The sequence below is a fragment of the Hyaena hyaena genome, unplaced genomic scaffold, assembly GCF_003009895.1.
Source record: "Hyaena hyaena isolate Hyena2069 unplaced genomic scaffold, ASM300989v1 scaffold_425, whole genome shotgun sequence".
Lineage (NCBI taxonomy): Eukaryota > Metazoa > Chordata > Mammalia > Carnivora > Hyaenidae > Hyaena > Hyaena hyaena.
Genome location: NW_024081052.1, coordinates 1,241,843 through 1,263,260, shown reverse-complemented (window position 1 = coordinate 1,263,260; position 21,418 = coordinate 1,241,843). Strand labels below are relative to the sequence as shown.

General features: G+C 45.8%; 1 protein-coding gene across 10 annotated transcripts in view; it reads left to right on the top strand.

Moving 5' to 3' along the window:
* P4HA2 (prolyl 4-hydroxylase subunit alpha 2) overlaps positions 1-17,208 on the top strand; it is a 33,835-nt gene extending 16,627 nt beyond the window's left edge. For 7 of the 10 annotated variants that reach the window (XM_039252553.1, XM_039252552.1, XM_039252557.1 and 4 more), the window contains 10 exons: positions 1,055-1,294; positions 2,803-2,996; positions 4,024-4,200; positions 7,245-7,315; positions 7,546-7,645; positions 12,090-12,143; positions 12,686-12,751; positions 14,422-14,490; positions 14,888-14,984; positions 16,731-17,208. In XM_039252553.1, coding sequence (XP_039108484.1) covers positions 1,055-1,294; positions 2,803-2,996; positions 4,024-4,200; positions 7,245-7,315; positions 7,546-7,645; positions 12,090-12,143; positions 12,686-12,751; positions 14,422-14,490; positions 14,888-14,984; positions 16,731-16,801 — 1,139 coding nt within the window. In that variant the 3' untranslated portion in view covers positions 16,802-17,208. Of the gene's footprint in view, positions 1-1,054; positions 1,295-2,802; positions 2,997-4,023; positions 4,201-7,244; positions 7,316-7,545; positions 7,646-12,089; positions 12,144-12,576; positions 12,637-12,685; positions 12,752-14,421; positions 14,491-14,887; positions 14,985-16,730 lie in introns of all 10 variants that reach the window. The other 3 variants (XM_039252559.1, XM_039252558.1, XM_039252560.1) reach the window with 2 other exon arrangements.
* Positions 17,209-21,418: the final 4,210 nt, after the last annotated feature.

Genomic DNA, 21,418 nt, shown 5'->3' with positions numbered 1-21,418 from the left:
GGGCTCAAGGAGCACCTTGATCTCTGGCCTGTCTACTAACTCCAGCTACTCTCCCCATCTTCCTGTCCCACATTGTCTGTTGCTGAGCCATCAGGGCAAGCAGACCCCAGTCTCTGAAGCACCTGACCCATCTCGGACATCAGGCAGAAAGAAACCACGCTAAGCCAGCTCTTCCTGTCACCCATGCCTAAGTTGTTGTTAACGGAGCTAATGGAGACTCCCTCACTTTCCAGGGAGGGTGACAGCCCCTCTTTCCTCTCCATGGGACCTGTTTTCTCATTGTTTCATGAGGAATTCACTCACTGTCCCTCCCATGTTGCCACTGTTCTAAATCCTACACGTTCCCCTAGCTGGCATACCGTATCTTGCCCTTGACTTGAAACTACCTTCATCATCACTGTACAGTGCTGAGCCCATTGCTCACCATGGTCTCCACCACCTAATGGTCGAAGCTGACACTGCAGTCTTGGTTCTTGACCTTCAGCATCTGCCCCACAGCACTCCTGGCGCTCACTGTTTGCGCTACCTCTTAGGTCCTTCTTAGTGTTGTTACTCTTTGTCTTTTCTCTGGAGGTGGTCTGTGGGGTTCTGACCTCAGCCGCCTTCCCTACTCTTCCCTTGTACTCTTGCTGGAAGTGATTATCCTCATCTGTGGCTTTAGCTGCCACCTAAGTTCACCTAAGTTTTCTCCCTCCTAGTTTGATATGGCCAGCTGCCCAACAGACATCTCTGTGGCTCACAGGACCTTCATACTCTCCTGAATACTACTTCTTGGGCTTCTTGGGCTTCTCTGCAACAAAGGCCCCTTCCCACATGGGAGAAGGAGAGTCGTTGGCTGAGAGATTGGCTGGGAACCCCAGTCTGAGGAAGGTCCAGCCTTGCTGTGCTGACTTTGAAGAGCATGGTCTTAAGTCCTGGTGGAACTTGGCTAGGACGATACTCCCCCCCCCCCCCACCCCCGCACTCCACTGGTCAAGGCTTCCTCAATGTGGGGATCTCTCTCCCAGTGCAGAGGCTCTCTTTGGAGCCTGACCAGTTGCCTCTTCTACTGCAGGAACCAAGTACCAGGCAGTACTGAGTGTGGATGACTGCTTTGGGATGGGCCGCTCGGCCTATAATGAAGGTGACTATTACCATACAGTCCTGTGGATGGAGCAGGTGCTGAAGCAGCTCGATGCTGGGGAGGAGGGCACCACAACCAAGGCCCAGGTGCTGGACTACCTGAGCTACGCTGTCTTCCAGTTGGGTGACTTACACCGTGCCCTGGAGCTCACCCGCCGTCTGCTTTCTCTTGGTAAGGGAGTTCTACGGGAAGATCAGAGCTGATGGGGAGCTGGCTGGAGAACTGGTCAGTCTGCTGGCCACCGTACTGGGACTGAGGCATTCTGACAGGTCGCCTGGCCAGTGACTAATGCCTTAACTGCTTTCAGGCCTATTCTAGCTGTCACCTGCCTCTTTATTCAGTTCATTTCTAGCCTTAACCCTTGCCCAGTTGCTGATGGATATACTCACACCTGTGGCCTTACACACTCCCTTTTTAAACAAGAATCCAATGCTGCAGTGCGTCTGCTGCTATACGGGGTAGAGCCTTCTCAGTGTCAGGAACAGCTCAAGAGGCAAGCTGTACTTCAGGGTTTATGCAGTGACAGAGGCCTGTCCCATTAGTTAGAGGTCTGAGGTCATACTGGTGGGACTTGCTATGGCATAGGTATTTAGAGTGTCTTTTGGTGTTGGACTAAAGGGGATCAGATCACTGTGTCTTTTTTTTAAATTTTAATTTGGATTTTTTTAATGCTTATTCATTTTTGAGAGAGAGACAGACAGACAGACAGAGTGCAAGTTGGGGAGGGGCAGAGAGAGAGGGAGATGCAGAATTTGAAGCAGGCTCCAAGTTCTGAGCTGTCAGCACAGAGCCCAACATGGGGCTTAAACCCACAAACTGTGAGATCACGACCTGAGCCTAAGTCGGATGCTCAACTGACTGAGCCGCTCATGCGCCCGAGCAGCGTGTCTTTAAAATCTATCTGTTCCACCTCTTACTAACATATGGAATTATCATAGTCTGGAATTTCATAGACCAGCAGACATTCTTTTGCTGCTGCTTTTCATGAGCCTTGAGTCTGATGTCACCTATTGTATGTGTGTCCGGCAAGACTGATGTGGGAAGAGAGCTTTGTAGGTGCTATCATGTTAGTAAGAGCCTTGGACTGGGAGTCAGGACACCTGGATTCCTTTTCTATATAACCTTGAACTAAATCTTTTGATATCTTTGGGCCTCAGTTTCTTCATCTATGGATTGGCACAGTAATCCTGTCAAGTGTGCTCCTTTGTGTTGTGAGGCACACAGGATGAAGCTCTGGTGTTGTCACGTGGCCGTTCTTTTTGCCAGTATTTCAGCCTGCCTTCTTGTTGTGGACAGCGTGGGATGTGGTCACTAGTAATGGACGTACTCTAGGGCATGGATGTAACTGACTCAGCTGCGTGGGCAGGAGGCCGCAGGAGTCTGGTCTCCTTCTCTAGGTCTGTGCCCGTGGGCCCTTCAGGGAGGCCTCAGAGGAGAGCCCCTGGGTGACTGGCTAAGCGCCCCCCACTGTTGCTCCTTTCGCATCTCTGATGGAGCAGAGAGAGCCTGTGTCGCTTTCCCCTCTCTGACCAGCGAGCCTGGTTAGGTGCTCTGGAAAAGCAGTACACTGCATGCAAAGTGAGCTGCCGGGAGAGAAAACCACTTACAGGATAATTTCCCTAAGTGACCTAACAGATGTTTGTGGTTTCCTTTTCCTTCTTGTTCTTTGCTCTTTCTAGACCCGGGCCATGAACGAGCTGGAGGGAATCTGCGGTACTTTGAACAGTTGTTGGAGGAAGAAAGAGAAAAAATGTTGTCGAATCAGACAGAAGCTGGGCTAGCAACACAGGAAAGCATCTATGAGAGGCCTGTGGACTACCTGCCCGAGAGGGATGTGTACGAGAGCCTCTGTCGTGGGGAGGGTATCAAACTGGTGAGAAAACGTGGCTGGATGCTATGTGCGGACCTAGACTTCAGCTTTGGATGAGCAGATTTGGGGAGGGTGTTCCTGTGTGTCTCTGCTGTTTCCTCAGCTTCTTCCCCAGTTGTTTGTAGCCTCTGCTGTGGCTGACCTGTGGGTGTTCTCTGAGGTAAAGGACTGTGAGACTGTTTCTCCTGATGTTCCAGGCAGAGTTTCTTTCTTTCTTTCTTTCTTTCTTTTTTTTGAAGTTTATTTATGTATCTTGGAAGAGAGACAGAATGAGTGAGGGAGGGCAGAGAGAGAGAGGGGAAGAGAGAATCCCAAGCAGACACCACACTGTCCACGTAGAGCCTGATATGGGGCTCAAACTCACAAACCCTGAGATCATGACCTGAGCCGAAATCAAGAGTTGGACACTTAACCAGTTGTGCCACCCAGGCACCCCACAGGCGGAGTTTCAATTCTGTAAGTTCTTACCCAGCTTCCCTTCCCCTCCCAGCCTGCCCAGCTTTTGCTTGACCCATGCGGTGAGGAAAACCGTGAGTGTGGATGTGGCCCAAGGGGAGTCGTGGTCAGTGTAGTAAAGACATGACAGTCACTACAGCTTAGTCTTGGGTGTCACCGGCTTTTGAGAGCCCTGGGATTCCAGTGCTTCCTCCAGGAGGCTCAGGTCTGAGACGGTCTCTGGGCCTTTTCCATGCCCACATCTGCTTGCCTCCCACTGGCTCCTCCACCTGGATTGGTTGTCCCCAGCCTCAGCCCTTCTGACCTTCTCTTATCTCTGTGGAGGGGTCAGGGATCACCCTGTGCCACAGCACTTGTGGACATGAGGAATTCTTGGAAGAGGAGGAATGTTACATGATTTGTGGGGAATCGTTTCTCTCACTTAAGCTGAGGGGCTCTTGTTTTCTTCTATGGTGGGGCAGGAGGGAGTAGCTCTTGGACACAACGTGTGAGACCAGCGTCTGTACCCAGCCAGCCTGGGGCTGAGGATTAAGATGCACTTTGCTCAAAGCCTCTTGCTCTGTGTGTTCTCCAGACTCCCCGGAGGCAGAAGAGGCTTTTCTGCAGGTATCACCATGGCAACAGGACGCCGCAGCTGCTCATCGCCCCCTTCAAAGAGGAAGATGAGTGGGACAGCCCGCACATCGTCAGGTACTATGATGTCATGTCTGACGAAGAAATCGAGAGGATCAAGGAGATCGCGAAACCCAAAGTAGGTGTCTGCAGTTCCTTCCTGGGCATCTCATCCCTGGTACTATGGGGTGATTTCTTTGTTTACTCAGCTGGCCTTTGCTGATACTCAGCATGAGTCGGCTGTTTGGATGCTGAGATACGGCGCACTCAGTTTGACCTTGTGGGTTCCTGGTCCAGTGGTGAAGAAAACTGAAGGAGCCAATGTGAAGAGCCAAGAGCTAGGACAAAAGGGCTCACTGGTTTTTACTGGTTACATTGTTATATTAGGTCTATAGTGTTAAGTTATTATATGCTAAAGTATAGATTATAAAAATATGTTTTAGTAATAGTTAATGTTTACTGAGTTCATAAGTATGACAGGCCCTGTTCTGAGTACTTAACATATATTAATTATCATGTTTGTTAAACATATTATGTCATTGTCTTCATTTTACCCATGAGGGAACAGACCTGTGTAGATTGCAGCTGGTTGCTCAACTCACTCTTTCTTCTTTGGGATTTTAGCTGATTCTCTTGGGTCATCCAGACACTATTGTCAATTGCAAATAGGGAAAATTTTGTTTTCTCCTTCCTAATAATTATAGTTCCTCTGTTTTTATCTTCTTGTGAACTGCTCAGAACTCCTTGAGCATTGTTAACAGTAGATATCCTGCTTTGTTCCTGAATTTCCTGGGGATGCCTTTGGTATTTCACTGCTAAGTATATAGTTGGCTGTTGGTTTTGCACGTATGTCATGAGGCTATAAAATTATTCTTATATTTCTAGTTCATAGAAGACTTGTTCCCATTTGACATCTTTCAAAGAGAACCACTTGCTGTTATGTCCCCCTCCTTCTCTTATCACTGGTGACTACAAGGGGGATTTAGTTGGGTTCTCTATTGCTATGTTCTTAATAGACTTGTAGTGGCCAGGCAGCCCGACACTTGTGGAGAAACAGAAAGCAGGTTCCTATCCTGGTCCCTGCACCTCAACTTAAAACGACCTTGGCTTGAGGTACTAGGACATCAAGCGCTCAGAATCAGCCATTGTTTTTGCTGTGGGATGGTGTAGCCAGTGCGTGTGGAGAACGGGGACCAGGACCTTCCCTTTCCACTCCCTGGGTCGGCTGCAAAGTCTGCCAAGGAAGAAAACTATTTTCCTGGTTGCTGGGCAAGAGAGGCTTTGTTATGCCATGACTTCCTGAGACATTCCTCACTTGTCTTTCAGACTAAGGCACTGCAGCATTTTTGTGTGTGTATTCATGTTGGGTGTGTGTGTGTACACATGTGTGTGGCAGGGAAAGTCTAGCGGGGAGAAAACTTGTCTTTGAATACAAGTCATGACATGTTTGCCATTAAAAGCTGACCTCTCCTTTCTGGAGCCTGTGATGGACAGATGCTATTCTGGCTTTGAAGTAGGAGCCATGAGCTTAACTTGGTCTGCAGGGAATGCCTGGCAGCTGCTTTTCTGGGTCCCTGGCCTGCTTTCAAAATAGCCCTGTCTGTCTCTGGGAGCAGAACGCAGTTGCCCACACCGCCTTGTGGATATCAGGCGAACACCGAGGCTCAGATGTTTGGGTGGGGTCTGGCTGTAGCTGCACTTGTCATCAGGAAGAATCATAGGTGGGAGCTCAGGGAAGCCTAGGGAAGTCCTGGGTGCACTGCCATGTTGCCAGAACTTGCTACAGGAGCACTGTTGTGGTTTGGTGATCTCCTGGCCAATCTTCTGGTCTATCCATACTTCTCCATCCCTTCTGCCATCAACTCTTGGCCTCATCTCTGCCTTGACCTCCTCACTGGCCTCCTTGTTACCACTCTGGCCCTTCCTTAGTCAGCTTTCCATGAAGTGTTCACATTCAGATTGTGAGTGTCCCTCACCTGTCTTCCCTCTTTCTCATTGGCCACAAACTTGCTTCCAGGTCCAGTCCTCAATTGCCTCTTTCGCCTATTCTCCTCTCTTACCTCTAACTTCTAATCCACAGTCATGGTGCCACACCCATGTTCATCTCTGGGCCTCTGCATTGCTTTTCCTTCCCTGTTACTGTAACATTCCCCCATTTGGCTAACTCCTGCTTACCCTTCAAGTCTCAGCTAGGGGGTCTTCCCCTGACCTTTCCTGACTGTATAGACTAAGCTCCCACAGACTGTAAGCTGTGGTATGTGTGTGAGGACAGGGGCCATGTCTTGGTCACCATTGTAGTGTCAGGCACATAGTAGGCACTCATTAAGTATTAACTGAAATTAAGGGGAAGTGCTGTTGGGGTGGGAGTATCTGGGTCTATGGTCTTACCCACGCAAGGTCATTGGCACAGTCCACATTTGAAGCATGGTGGGGCTGGCTTTGGGCTGCAGGTGATTCCTGAGAGCATCACTGCACCTGTCTATGGAGACTGAGGGGAGATGAGGTAGGTTAGGGGTGTTGTTATATGTGTGTGTATGAGCGTGTATGTGGACACAGGTGGCTTCCGGCAGCAGTTCACATATTTCAACTTGTAGAGTCCTTTCTGGATTCTGTCATCTGACCTTGTGAGGCCCATAAGTGAGTAGAAACTGTGCCTGCTGTCTTTACCCTTCACAGCAGTGGAAGTCCAGTGTGAGCTAGTGCAGCAGGAGGGTGTTTGGGTAGGTTTCTTGGCACAGGAGGCTGCTGTGGTTCAGAAGGATCAGGTCAAGAGGAACATACGAGGTCGAGGCTCTGGGTCGGTAACATTGTCTGAATGTGGCAGGGACCACCAAGTGCAGGTGTTGCTCAGGCAGGGGCAGTTTGGGGGCCTGGTGAGGGAGCAGGCTGTCCAGGCAGATGGGGCCGTGGATAAAGAAGACTCCACAGGTATAATTCTGCTGACAGCACAGACCTGGGCAGGAACAGGACTAGGCAGTGACCTAGTGGGGCAGCAGCAGAGTAGAAATGTGGAGGCCTTAGATTACCACGTTGCCTGACTCGCAGGATCGTGTCATCTTGGCCAGGGTCACTGCCTGAAAATCTTCTTCCCTCACGGGTCTGACTGGTGGATCTGGCTCCAGTCTCTAGGAAAACACTCAAAAGACAAAGAAGGATAAGTGTGCCTCTCTTCCTGCCTTCCAGCTTGCACGAGCCACTGTTCGTGACCCCAAGACAGGCGTCCTCACTGTGGCCAGCTACAGGGTTTCCAAAAGGTTAGCAGAGGTGATCGCGGTAGTGGTGGTGGGAAGGGGGTGGCTGCTCAAGCCCTCTCTCCAGAGCTTTCTCGTCTCCACTCAAGGGAGCTTGACTTGGCTTGTCCTCCCTGCTGACACCTTCCCTACTTAAAATACTCACCCTGTGCTGGCCCTCACTCTGAGGGGAGAGTGAAGGATCTCACCTAAGCTACCCCCCAACCTCCCTTTGTTTCTCTCTTTTGACTTAGCTCTTGGCTGGAGGAGGACGATGATCCTGTTGTGGCTCGAGTAAATCGTCGGATGCAGCACATTACAGGGCTGACAGTAAAGACTGCAGAACTGCTTCAGGTATGGCTTGTTCCTGTGACCCTGTGGTTGGGAAGTGTGTATTTCTGGCTATGTGGTCTCCTGGGGTGCCCAGTACCAGGCTTCGGGAGGCCTGACTGCACAGTGCTATGAACATGGAGTGACCTCACACAGGGAAGCCAGAAATAAGCATGTCTCCTGTCATTTCAACAGTTAGCATTCACTAAATATTGACTGCTACAAGTATCATAGTGGGCACTAGGGGTCAGTGGTGGGCACGACAGGCCCATTTGTGACTTCTTGATTTTGAAGTTGAAATCCTGAGTTGTTTTAGGGACACTTCCAAGAGAGCTATAAATGTCTTCAAAGGTCATGGTTCTGATGCACATGATTCACATGCACTTGGAGGTAGAGTGTCCTGAGATAAATTGGTAGGAAAAGTGAGAGGCCTGGAGAGTCTGGTGAGAACGGAGTGCTTTTTTCAAAGTACCCCCTGTCGAAGGAACCCTGGCTTCCTGCCTTTATTTCCAAAGTGATTGTGAAGATACATGGCAGCTGGGGAAAGATCCTCATTAATGTTTTCTCTGTAGTATATTGAATTCAAATCCTTTCTGGCCATGCTCCCTTCTGGACATCAGAACTTCTGGGTACTATTGTAAAATGATGATCTGAGACACCGCCAGAGAAGTTTCACTGGCATTTTTTAAGAGTCTCCTGGGTCTGTCTTCCTGGCTAGAGTTTCTGTGACTTTCAGGATTGCACCTTTCATCTTGATGCTTGGCATTTGGGTCTGAGCAGCAATAGATTTCATTGGAATATTGAAGATCATTTGGAAAAGGTTCTCTAAATTTTTGCCTGGATACACTCAAGCAAATCAGTGATTTTTTTTTTTTCCTATAGCTGTGTCAGCAATTAGAAAACCAATTTTGAACGTCCTTCTTACAGATTTGTATGGAATCCACCAGTTTTTGTTTTATTTTATTTATTTATTAAATGTTTGTATATTTTTGCAAGAGAGGGAACACAAATAGAGGAGGGGCAGAGAGAGGGAGACACAGAATCTAAAGCAGGCTCCAGGCTCCAAGTTGTCAGTGCAGAGCCCGACGTGGGGCTTGAAACCACGATCCGTGAGATCATGATCAACTCAGCCATCCAGCCGCCTCCCACCGCCCCACCACCAGTTTTTAAAAACATGCTGATTACCTTTCATTCTTGTGAAACTTTTATATAATCTTTAGTTCCACCCAACCTAGCGTTAGGTTTGTAAGCTTAATTTAATTTTAATGTTCTGTAAGCAAGCACATTGATGGAAGATTTGAGTCACTTCTACTTCCACCATTTAAGAGTGGTAGGGACTCTCAGTGCTGTTGGTATACCTCGGTTGGCATTGTTGTGATCCATTTCTTCGTGGAACAGATTTGTTGTTGTTAAGACATCTTCCACTGTTGAAGCCAGTGTTAGGACTCTCACTGCCCCCATTGAGGATGACATTCTGCTTGATTGGCTGATTCTATACCATGAACCAGTGGGGTGAGAAGAGTGGGTGGGACTCTGCTCGTGCTGTCCTCTTGGCTGGCTCCCTGGCTATACCCTCTCTACCTTATCTGATGTGAAATCCAGAAGAGAACAGCTTTCGTACTGGGACTGGCTTATCTGCCACAACCCTGGCTCCATCTTGTCAGGCCTGTCATCATGTTGTAGCTCAGTTGATGACTTGGATCTGAATTCCAGGACTCCCTGTGGAGGGACTCTTGATGTTGGGACGCTCTGGAAGACCCATACCACAGCTGCCTGGGGGCTGAGGCCCTGTTTCTGTTTGCCTTCTTCTAGGAACTGTCTTGACATTTCCTTTGCTAGACAACAGTGTTGAAAGCTTTGACCCTATGTGGTCTGGGGAACAGGAACCTGGGTTTCATCACTTGCCTCTAAGTGGACCGCTTGAAGTGTTATCAGTGCGTTGGCACCAGCAAAAGCCTGCAGTCCATGGTCCTTTAGAATATTACAGGATTCTGGAAAGGAGCTGATTCTTCTGCTCCCTGTTGATACTCTGTCAATTGTAGTCAGTGTGTTTGCTGTAGATCATTTGGAAGAAAGGGCAATTGAGGCTTTCTTATGAATTGAATGAAGCCTTGTCTGATAGTGGAAGAGATGCTACACTGGCAGGATTCTCTAAGATTGAAGACACTTAGGACTTTATATGTCTCAGCGTTACTAAAAAAGTAATTTATGGCCATTTTTGTTTGTGGCTGGAGGAGGAAGATGTGTCTTCATTTTGACCTCAGTATCATAAATACCCATGTCTTTCAAATGACTGACTCTTACACTTTTGTAACAGCATATCTGTTACATCTTATGGTCCCCAAAGAGCAAGTGTCATGGGGGCTTCTGGATTTGCACTCAGATTCACCACCTGGGAAACCTCCAGGCTCAGACTCACAACTTTAATAACAAGCAACTGTACATTAAAACTCATTCTTGGGGTGTCTGGGTGGCTCAGTCAATTAAGCATCTGACTCTTGATTTCAGCTCAGGTCACGATCTCAGTGTCGTGAGACTAAACCCTGCACTGGGCTCTGTGCTGGGCGTGGAACCTGGTTGAAATTCTCTCTCTCTCGCTCTCTCTCTGCCCCTCCCCTGCTTGTGCATGTGTGCTCTCTCTCTAAAACAAACAAACAGAAGTTTGTTAGACCAGAGTTGTGTAGACACAATAGTATCAGCACCATGATTGATATGATTGTCAAAACTGTTACATGATGAGTCTTTTATAGCAATAAAAGGGGAGTATTGGAAAATGCACTCATACTCTGCAGTTCCAACAGCAAGCAGTGATCAAATTTGAGGAATGCATTGCTATGCTAATCACAGTCTGGTTTAAAATTTCCTTCCAAGTTCCCAGCTAAACTGGACCCAAAGAAAGTGTTTGTAGTATCATTTTATCAATGACTGTAGCACTTCCCTTCTTAGAGGCACCTTCAGCCGTAGGGCTACCGGCTGAACCAGATCTCCTCACACTGTTGACAGGATTTCCTGGTATTTCTTGTACAGGAATCTTGAAGGCTGAGGCAGCAGCGTATGACAGCATATTTTCATCCATTGATTCTCTATATAAAAAAATTTTATTTCTGTGGACACTGAAAATCACGCTGTGCAAATTCTGCCCTTCATCACATTTGATATATATTTTCTTTTCCAGTTGGAGGATTTCCTCTCTTGTAAAGTACCCCTGTCCTCTCTCTGTCTCTCATGTTTGTAGGTCTCTGTTATTGCCAGCGTTGCAGTATCTCACATCTGACTTTTGAAATTACCAAAAAGGATATGCAGAAAATGCCAATTTGCTAAAGACTAAGCTGTGCTCCAGAGGTTTTTAGGGTATCAGTAAGATACAGTAGCCAAATGTTCCCAGATGGATGTTGGTGGTACCATTTGATCTGCGCTTCGTCTTGAACTTTGTCTATCAATCTGGCCATTGTGGCTAAAATAAACATTTGAGACCAGGACTTATATTGTGCTGATAAACTGTTGAGTCAGGCATTTACTGCTTATAATCTAATTATAGTAAAACCTTGGTTTGTGAGCTTAATTCATTCCGGAAACATGCTAGTAATCCAGAGCATCTGTATATCAAAGGGAATTTCAAGAACCATTGGCTCCATTGTGATCATGTAATACTTGGCATCACATAACCACTTGTATTGCAAGACATCACTCGTTTATCAAGCTGAAACTTATTAGAAACGTTTGCCCGTCTTGTGGAACACTCACCGAAGAAGTTACACATTCCAAGGTTTTACTGTAATGACATCTGGTAGTTGCCGAAGCTATGATGGCTCAGGTCCTAGTCCAGGTCCAGGCTCCCACAGGGGCCACCAAGGTGGTACAGCAGTCGTTGGCCACGCTGCATCTGGCTGCCCGTGTCCTGCTGCTTTTCTTGGATACAGAACTGTGTACAGGGAACTTTTGAGAGAGGGGAGTGCAGTATGTTTGTCCTGCTCAGTTTGACCAGGAACAGCAGCTGGTACACAGTGACACGGAGAGGCAGGAGCAGTGTCAGACCCTGAGTCACTCCCAAACTAGCATAAAAAGAAAGTCCTTGTCTTGACTTTTTTGTTGGCTTTCCTCTAGATTACCTCCTTCTTCTTATCTCGCAAACAAGTAGGGCCCAGACCAAGGCCTGCCTCAGGGAAAGCTCTGTCTGCTGGCATCTGAGTGTCCCCGAAGTCTGGAAGTTCTCCACAGTGGCCCATCTTGTTGTGTTTGGGAAAGCCCTTTTGTGCTGTGGCCTGACCCTTGGACACAGCTGTGGATGCATTTGCAGTGTTTTTTCTGCTGGTGCTGGCAGGGCATAGTTACCATCCTCCTTAGAGAGATTGCTCTTGGAGGTTGAGGTTGTTTCAGTTTTTAGGGGGAGATGGTGTCCCTGGGGAGAGGGGCTGCTCCAGGACTGTTCATGCTGCTGACAAGGTCCAATGCTGTTCTTTCTCACCAGGTTGCTAATTACGGAATGGGAGGACAATACGAGCCACACTTTGACTTCTCTAGGGTAAGGCCCAGACCACGGGTGCTGCCAGAGGGCACTGCTCCAGCTGGTGAGAGGGAGCTGGAGTTTTAGGAGCACTTTAGCCTCTACATCAGGCCTTACCAGGACCACCTCTTTGTTACTGGAGAAGTCCAAATCTGGGAGCATGGGACCTATGGAGTCCTGTGCAGCCTGGCTGTTTCCCTGTGATGTGGGGAGTATTCCCCTTGCTCCAACTGTCACTTTGCCATGATTGTAACAGAGAGAACCTCACTAGGTCTTAGTGAAAGCTGCCCCTCTTCCCCAGCCAGGGTTTCCTGTGCATCCATGGTCCATGGTTCAGATTGATGTATGGAACACATGCTGAGTGCCCTTCCCTTGATCCTTTTGGCCCTGGTCCTGTGAGTGGGGGGTGGAATCATCTGCAAACATGTGTGAAAGTTGTTGTTTGTTGCAGCGACCTTTTGACAGCGGCCTCAAAACGGAAGGGAATAGGTTAGCGACGTTTCTTAACTATGTAAGTATTGGGGCCAGGTCCACCTGTTCATTCTCACTTAATTTTATAGAAAAATGAGCAAGATGCTTTCAAGCGTTTAGGGACGGGAAACCGTGTGGCCACGTTCTTAAACTACGTGAGTATGATGCATGCAGCATATGGGTCTTCAGGGAAACCTGGGTCCAGAGTGTTAGCTTATATATGCACTTCTGTGAGGCATGATATCACCAGGTGTTGCTTAATGGCTGAGCCCTTCTGGCCCTCAACTCTCTTCTTGGCTGGAGTAGAGAGTTCACCTTTGTTCCCATCTGTGTGCTTAGGCACACCCATGACTTTGATTCACATCCTTGACTCTTTTTAATGGGTCCAGTGTTGGTCAGGACTTTTGAGGTGAGTGCCCCGAAGTGTTCTTTCCTTGGTGGCAGAGTGGGAAGCCTGCCATAAAGTGCTTTTAAATGAAAGCTGCCTTTGTTTACCCAGAGCGCAGTGGCTTGCCTCCCACCTGCTGCCTTTGCTCCAGCCACAGGCCATTGTGTTTACCTCTCACATGAAGAAGTTTGCTTTCCCCTCTGCTTAGAGGTCCCACTCTAAAGAGACATACAAACTGTCAAGTAACTTAGAGATAGAAGCCCAGGTCCCTCTTTTCCTTTGGCATCTCATTTAAATGTTTGTGTGTGTTTATTATGTCCTGGGGACAGCTGTGAACATGCTGGTGAGCAGGACACGTGCGGCCTCTGGTGGGGCTTATGGTCTAATATGAGAGACTTGCTTTAAACATAGGAGAGGTAATTATTTAGTTACCATGGTGATAAGTGCCTTAAAAAAGCCAAGGTTCAGAGGCAGCCTCACTGGGGAGTAATGTGTCTGGGGCGACTTGAAGGTTGAGTGGAAATTAGTTGGTGGAACATGCTTTCTGGCAGAGGGGAGGATGTGTGGAGACCTGAAAGAGGGAAGGAGCTAGGGATGTTGGAAAAATGGAAGAAGGCTGTTGTGACTCAGAGACAGTGCATGAGGCGAGAGTCGCTAGAGAGAGAGAATGGCTTCTGAGACTGACAGGGCCTTTGGGTTCTAGAAAAGAGCCTGGATTTGATTCCCAGCGCTGTGGGAAGCCATCAAAGGTTTTTATCTCATTAATTTGCCATATGTCTGCTGAGTGCTCTTTAGTCTGTCTGGCATGCATCCTGTGGAAATATTTTTTAGCTCCACCTGTTATTATAGACAAAATGCCAGATGAGAGAGTGGTGGTGCCTTGGGCATGAGTTGAGGCATGCTTTGTGGACCCAAGGGTAGTCTCCCCACCGTGGAGCCTGTATTCTGTTTAGTTTGAGGCATCACTGGGAGTAAGCAGGGCCCACAGAGCCACACTCTACCTGCTCACCTAGCTGGCCCTTGGGAGGGCTGCTATTCTGGGAAGATGAGGGTGGCACTAGAACCAGAGAAACAGAGCCCACAGTGGGGGCCACCAGTGGTGTTGGAAGCAGCAAGGAACTCCAGGTCAGGGCAGATCTCGGGGCACAATGCCTTAGGCATGGGACGGGCTGGATGGGGATACTAGGGCAGGAGGTGGGGGGGGTCAGTCAGGCATCTTCTGTGTACATACTTGGATCGTTCCCATCTGAGGATGGCCAGGATGTGGGTAGCACATGGGGAGAATCTTTCCTGGGTGGGGGGCTGGCTGTAGAGCAGAGCCTTCAAGCATTGCCACTCCTACTCAGAGAAGGTAATCTGCACGCTTGTGTCCTTTGTGACTCAGTTGCCCTGAGAGCTTTGGGTACAAGTGCCAAGCTCTATGCCTTGTGTTCTCAGATGAGTGATGTAGAAGCTGGTGGTGCTACTGTTTTTCCTGATCTGGGAGCTGCCATTTGGCCTAAGAAGGTAAGTTCTAGTCCTTGTGAGTCATAGGTTGAAGCACAGCTCAGACCTTGTTCCTTTCTTCTCTGAGTTCCATTCTCTGGCCTGCTTGACTCTTATTTCGAGGGGCCTTAGCCCCTTCCTGCCTGAACTCTGGCCTTGGAGCCCCAGCTTCCATCTGGGGAGATGGATGGGGAGGGAAATCCCTTTGGGGGAAGGTGGGTTATCAAGCATCCACTCCCTTGTGAAGGGTGAATGCTTTCTGGGGAATTTCTCTGTTGCTGGAATCCCAGAGCCCTTTCCCTTCGTATGCAGGAAAGTGAGGGTGTTTCTGCTCAGGGAGGGCTCTGTGGTATTTGGGGTCAAGTCACTGAGCCCAGTATCTCTGGGTGTTGTCTGACAGGCTGTCTCCTTTTCCTAGGGCACAGCAGTATTCTGGTACAACCTCCTGAGGAGTGGGGAAGGTGACTATCGTACGAGACACGCTGCCTGTCCCGTGCTTGTGGGCTGCAAGTGGGGTGAGTGGCTTGGTGGCTTCAGCCTGGCCTTTTACAGTCAGCCTTAGACTCTGAGTTGGAAGATATCTGCTGCCATATTTTTACAATGCCAAGACTGTCTTCCTTTTTGATCCCCCCCCCCCCCCATTAACTGGTTGTCTCATCCAGCCACATAGCTAACCATAGTGCTGGTTATGTGTCAGGAAAGCTGGTTGGGAATACTCTCAGAGGTGCCCAGAGGACTGAGGAAGCTATAAGGAAGAATAGCTGCACAAACATAGTAGGTCTAGGATGGCTCTCCAGAGGAATGGACTCTGTCAAAGGGTGAGGGAGCAATGGGGCAGAACTGGAGTCAGAGAGAGGAAGGAGTATCCCAAGAGAGCGGGGCCCATATGGAGCAAGGCCTGTGCTAAAACTGGCATCATAGGTGTGGGGACCAGCCGCCTTTGTCACTTGCATAAAGGGAGGCCTGTGGCACTGGGGCCAGGAGAGGAGGCTTGAGGCTGGGGCCAGAGGCTAAAGCTTGAGCTTTGAGCTTTGTTCTGGAAACAGCCGTGGTGAGCCAGGGAGAGGTTTGAGTGAGGATGATAGGAAGTGATTGAAAAGACATGGGTTTATACCCTTCTGGAGAAGTTGGGGATATTAGTGGTAGGTTCACAGAAAATTAAGCAATTAGAAAATAAATGGGGCAATTGCTGACTAAAAGGGGAAAGAAAATGTGCCAGAAATGTCAGCATACACTGCTAGGTGGCTCAGGTCTGAGCAACACTTACATGACATAATAATGTAAAGCACTGAATATTAATTAAAATTTGTGACTTTATTGGGAAGATAAAAGATGCTAAGTAGATGTTTTAGGGATAGTATGGAAGAATTCCAAATTCAAAGTCAAGAGATAGCACTATAAGCATGTTATTTAGAAATAAGTGCTAGAATATCAGAAGAAACAAGTAAAGGAATTGAATGTCTTCTGGAAGTGGAGTTTGGCAGAGGGAGTGTGGGTGGGAGATTGCTGTTTATCACTATAAGCTTTATAGGCAATTTGGTTTTTTTCAACGAAGTATATCTCATACTTACATTTTAAAAGCTCTCTGACTTCAGTAGTGCATTAGGATAAATTTGTTTTATCCTTGTGAAAGTCTGTGTTAAGGACACAGCTTAAGGTGCATTTGGGACACAGCTTTAGGTGACAGTGCTAGCACCAGCTCTGCTACTCTGCTGCCCACAGCACACAGATCAGATCTGCTGGTCCCCAGGTCCTGAGGTTGACATCCAGGCCCCCCACAGTCCTGACAGGATTCCTTATCCATAGCTTCTGTATCTTAGTTCAATCCCAGTAATGTCAAGCTGCTTGGGGTCCTTAACACCAAGGTGGGTCATGCCTTGATGTTTTTCTTGTCCTGTTCCCACTTCCTGGACCCTTTGATATAAGAATCATCTGGTATATCCATCATCTTTCCTGGATAACTCCTCTTCAGCTTCATGTCCCAGCCCTGGGTTTCATCTTCCCTCACAGGGTTAGATGAATGCCCTTTGGCTCAGTTTCCATGGCAATGTACACATACCTATCTTTTATCACTGACAGACTTTTATACAATTAATCTGTTTATATATAGATCTTCTTTACGAGCTCATGAGCAACTCGAGGTATAAGAGCGTGTCTTACTCATGTTTGACCCCAGTCCTGGAGTCATCATGAAGGAGTCATTAATTTTGTATGTGAAACTAGCCAACAGGATTGTTAACATACTTTCTTTCTGTTCACAGTCTCCAATAAGTGGTTCCATGAACGAGGACAAGAATTCTTGAGACCATGTGGATCAACAGAAGTTGACTGACTTCCTTTCCTGCCCTTCTCCTTCCTGGCATCATAGCCTATGTCATCCTCAAGTTCGACATGACAGACACCTTTGTATGTTCCAGGCCTTGTCACTTGGATCTTCATTGGAGTGAATATTTGTCTGGACCAAAGGGAGAGCCGGCTGGGGAGGGTTCTGGGTGACCTGCGTCCCAACCTCTCTGGTCAGCCTGTGCCACCTCTGGCCACAGAGTTTCAGTCAGAGTGGCTACAGCAGAGTAAGGCTGTCTAGCACCTAGCAAGGTGCCTTTGTACCTCAGATGTCTTAGGTGTGAGGTGTTTTAGTGAACCAAAGTTCTGATACCTTGTTTACATATTTGTTTTTATGGCATTTCTATCAAAGTGGCTTTAACCAAAAAATAAAGTGTCCCTGCCAGAAGCCTTAAAGAGCCTTATTCTGAGTATTTTTTAAGGTGGGGGAGCTTATACCAAGTTCACTATTTCCTGTGCATCTTCTCTGTGCAGGCAGAATCTCGGTACTGTATACTTGAGTGGCAAAACCTTGGCCATGGGTTCTAGGTCTGGTTTCAGCATTTACATTTCAGTACCCTTTTTGGAAAGTAAGAGGAATAGTATCTCTTCGACTCCCAGAGAACATAGAGATCTTGTGTGTTTATGGCTGTTAGAATTTGAAATTTCCTATTTCAAAAATTTTGAGATACATACACAGAGTTGTCCACAAAATATAAACGTACAGTTTATGAAGGTGAGCGTGAGCACCCATCTGACCACCAGCAAAGAGATCCTTTTTTTTTTTTTTTTTAAGTGTTTGATTTATTTCTAGGAGAGAGAGAGAGACAGCGTGAGCAGGGGAGGGTCAGAGAGAGAGGGAGTCACAGACTGAAACAGGCTCCAGGCTCTGAGCTGGCAGTCAGCACAGAGCCCGACTCAGGGCTCGAACCCACGAACCGCGAGATCACCACCTAAGCGAAAGTGGGATGCCTAACTGACTAAGCCACCCAGGTGCCCCAACGAGATCCTTTTCAAATCTTCACCTCAGAAGCCCCTTGTGAGCCTGTCCTGGATCGAATCTCCTGTCCTGCTTCCTATACCTTGGTGGTAACCATTGTCTAGTGGTTTGTGGTACTTATTCCTTTGTTGTCTTTGTAATTTTACTACCTGTGTCTACATCCCTAAATAAGTAGGTATTTTTTCCCCCCTGATTTTGAACTTTCTGTAAATGGAATCTGTGTATTTTTAAGGCATTTGGCTTCTTTTGTTCGACATTTGTTTTTAATATTCATTCATGCTGTTGTGTAGCTGTAGTTTGTTTTAATTTGTAGAGTTGATTGAGTTTTGTTAATGTATATTGTAGGACGGACAGTACATAATATAGCCAATATACTGTTGATAGGTACTTAAGATGGTTTCACTTTGTATATTACGAATAATCCTTCCATTTGCATTTTTATACATGATTCCTGGTACACATAAACACATTTGTGTAGAATATATATCTAGCAGTGGAAATATGGAGTCTTAGTAGTTAGTCCTTCTTCAATTTTACCATATAATGTATTTGAGTGGTTATGCACATTCTCATCAGGAGTGAATGAGAGTTCTCATTCTTTCACCCTTCTCTAATATCTGGTATTGTCCTACTTCTGCATTTTAGCTAATGTGTAACATGCATAGCATTGTCTATTTTAGCATCATTATTAATGATACTGAACACTCTTTTGTTTTCTTATTAGTCCTTATGTTTCTTTTTGTCTTTCCAAGTCATTTTCTTACTGATTCACTGGAAATTTTAGTATATTATAGACATAGTTTTTTGATGGTTATACACTTTGCAAAATAACTTTCTTTTTCTAGTTTGCCTTTTCACTCTTTTGTCTTCTAATGAAGAGAAGTTCTTAATATTTATGCCACATTTATCAAGTTTTTCCTTTTTGATTTCTGCCTTTTTTGTCTTAAGAAATTCTTTTGTTCCCCAAAATGATGAAGGTATTTACTGTATCCTTTTCCAAAAGCATTATAGTCTTGTCTTTTACATTTATGTCTTTCATATACCTGTGTTTTATTTTTGTTGGTGCAAGGGTCTACTTAAAAAGATGCTTTTTAAATATTTTGTTAGGATAGAATAGGCTTATGCTTCAGTCTCAGTGGCTTAATTTATAAAACTGTCTCTCGTGTAAAAAAAAAAAATGCTGGGTTTGGGCAACTGCTACTTATCTAATGCCATCTAATCTTCTAGTACCTTCCATTGGCAGATCCTAGCAGGATGCCTGCTGGTAAGGGAATATGGGAAATAGAATTTACAGAGTTGCAACTCCCATGTTAACAGCAGAGTATAGAAAGATTTGCTTAGAGGGGCATGTAGGTGGCTCAGTTGATTGAGCATCTAGCTCTTGATCTCAGCTTGGGTCTTGGTCTCTCAGGTCATGAGTTCAAGCTTCACATTGGGCTCCATGCTGGGCATGGAACCTATTAAAAAAAATTCCCTCAGCACTGAGAAACAACAGAAAATTTATTGGCATGCTAGGTGTGTTTTTTCCCATTTGACATTCTTTGGGCTTCTTAAATGTGTGTACAATAGTAGAAAATTATTAAGCCATTTTCTCTGTCAGTATTTCCTATGTTCCTTTCTGGAACTTGGATTAACTGTAAATTAGATTATACTATTTTTAGCTCTTAACCTTTCGTATATTTTATTAAAACTATGCTATATTTTTGGGTAAATTTTACAACTGTGTTCTATTTTATTCTCTGTTATATTTATCTACATGTTTTCATTTAAATAGCTTAAAGTTGTGATTCTGTTATATGCATGCTTACACCATTTCTGTTGAAAATTCAGCTACCTTGTCCTTTTGATACCCTTTGAAAGTAATTTCCTCCCCATCCCTTTCCACCTGCTTTTTAAGATTTTCCTTTGTTATGGTTTTCAGTAGTTTTTACTATGATGTGCCTAGTGTGATTTCTTTTTGTTATTTTCTGGCTTGGGATTTACAGAGTTTCTTTAATTTGTGGGTCATCTTTAATTAGTTTTGGAAATTTCTCAGATATTATTCAAGAATTCTTTGTCTCGTGTGTGTGTGTGCGTGTGTGTGTGTATTTCCTCTGAGAGTCCGATAATTTGGATGTTAGTACTCTTCAGTTTAAGGTTTCATGCTCTTAGGCTTCCCATCCTTTTCCCACTTCTGTTTTAGAATCTGTCTTCCAATTCATTTATCTCTTCTGCTAAACTCATCTATTGAATTCTTAATTTCAGTTCTTATATTTTTTGGTTCTAGAATATGTGTCCATTCAATTATTTTTAATAGATTGTAATTCTCTGGGGAATTTGTCTTCTGTTTTCCCCATTTTTTTTTTTTTTTGAACTAATGAATCCATTTAAAAGTTCTTCTCTGGTAACTCCATGATATAAATTTTCTGTGGATCTTCCCCCCCCCTCATAAATTCTTTTCATTTAGTCCATTCTTTTGATATGAATGATAATTTTTTACTGGATGCTGGACAGATTATAGAGGCTCTGGATGGTGACAACCTCCTAGACAATGGATTCATTGTTTTCCTTTACTAGGCAGAGTGGGGATTGATCACATTAATCTAATCAGAGCCTGAGCCAACTTAATTAGGGCTAATTTGCAGGGGTTTTTTTGACTCTACCTCTGGTTTACCTTCATTTTCTCTCTTACACATTAGTCTTCCAGGGGTTTTCCAATTGAGAGCCCAGAGTGTTGACTGAATCTGTCCTTCTGGCATTTTTGAAGCCCATTCCTTGTATCTTTAGTATCTAGATATTGCTGCAAAATTTTATTTTTCTTTTTAGAGGCTTTTTTGCTTCTTAACTTTCCATTCTGCACACCTTCAGAATTCAGAAAATGTCTTAATGGCTAAACAGGCTGAGTGGTTGACTAAGCTCTCCATCCCTCCCTTCTATTCAACATTCCAACAAATTACAGTCTAATTTTTGCCTTTCCAAACCCCTTGAGACTGACAGGGTCTCTGATGGTTTCTCTGCCTGTTAGCAACTGCCCATTACTTGGACCCTTTATCTGTGTTCTCGGTCTTTACCCCATGCCTACAATCAGAACATGATCTAAGGATAAAAGAGGCTATGGACTTTTGGCTTACCAACTTGAGATTCATTCTTCTCCGGGATCTTGATGCTCAAGTCTTTTTTGTTTCAGCAGTACCTTGATGCCTTAAAACAGATTTTTAGGAGATTTTATACCATTTTCTTGGTTACATTTGACATGAAAGTTTGTCTATCAGAAGCAACTCCATCTTAGCTGGGAGTGGAAGTCTTTTGTTATCCTGAGTTTTAAAATTTTGTTTTATGTGAAATAAAGTATAGATACAGAAAAACTTGTCTTTGACATCTTCCTTTGCTATATGGCATAACAAGATGTTCCACGTTATTTTGAACATTTCCTGCATTGAGCATGAAATCAACCATTAAGGAATCTGTTATGTGTTGGTGCCTACTTATCAATCCCACTGTAGTCCTGGAAACAAATAAATGATAACATTAGAGATAGGGAACTGTTTTCAGTAATTTCTATTAGCCTACTTAGTTTAGCATTAACATGTTCCCTATGGCACCAGAGAGTTAGGCATTTCAGTATGCATTTGGGAATGTGCTCAGGAT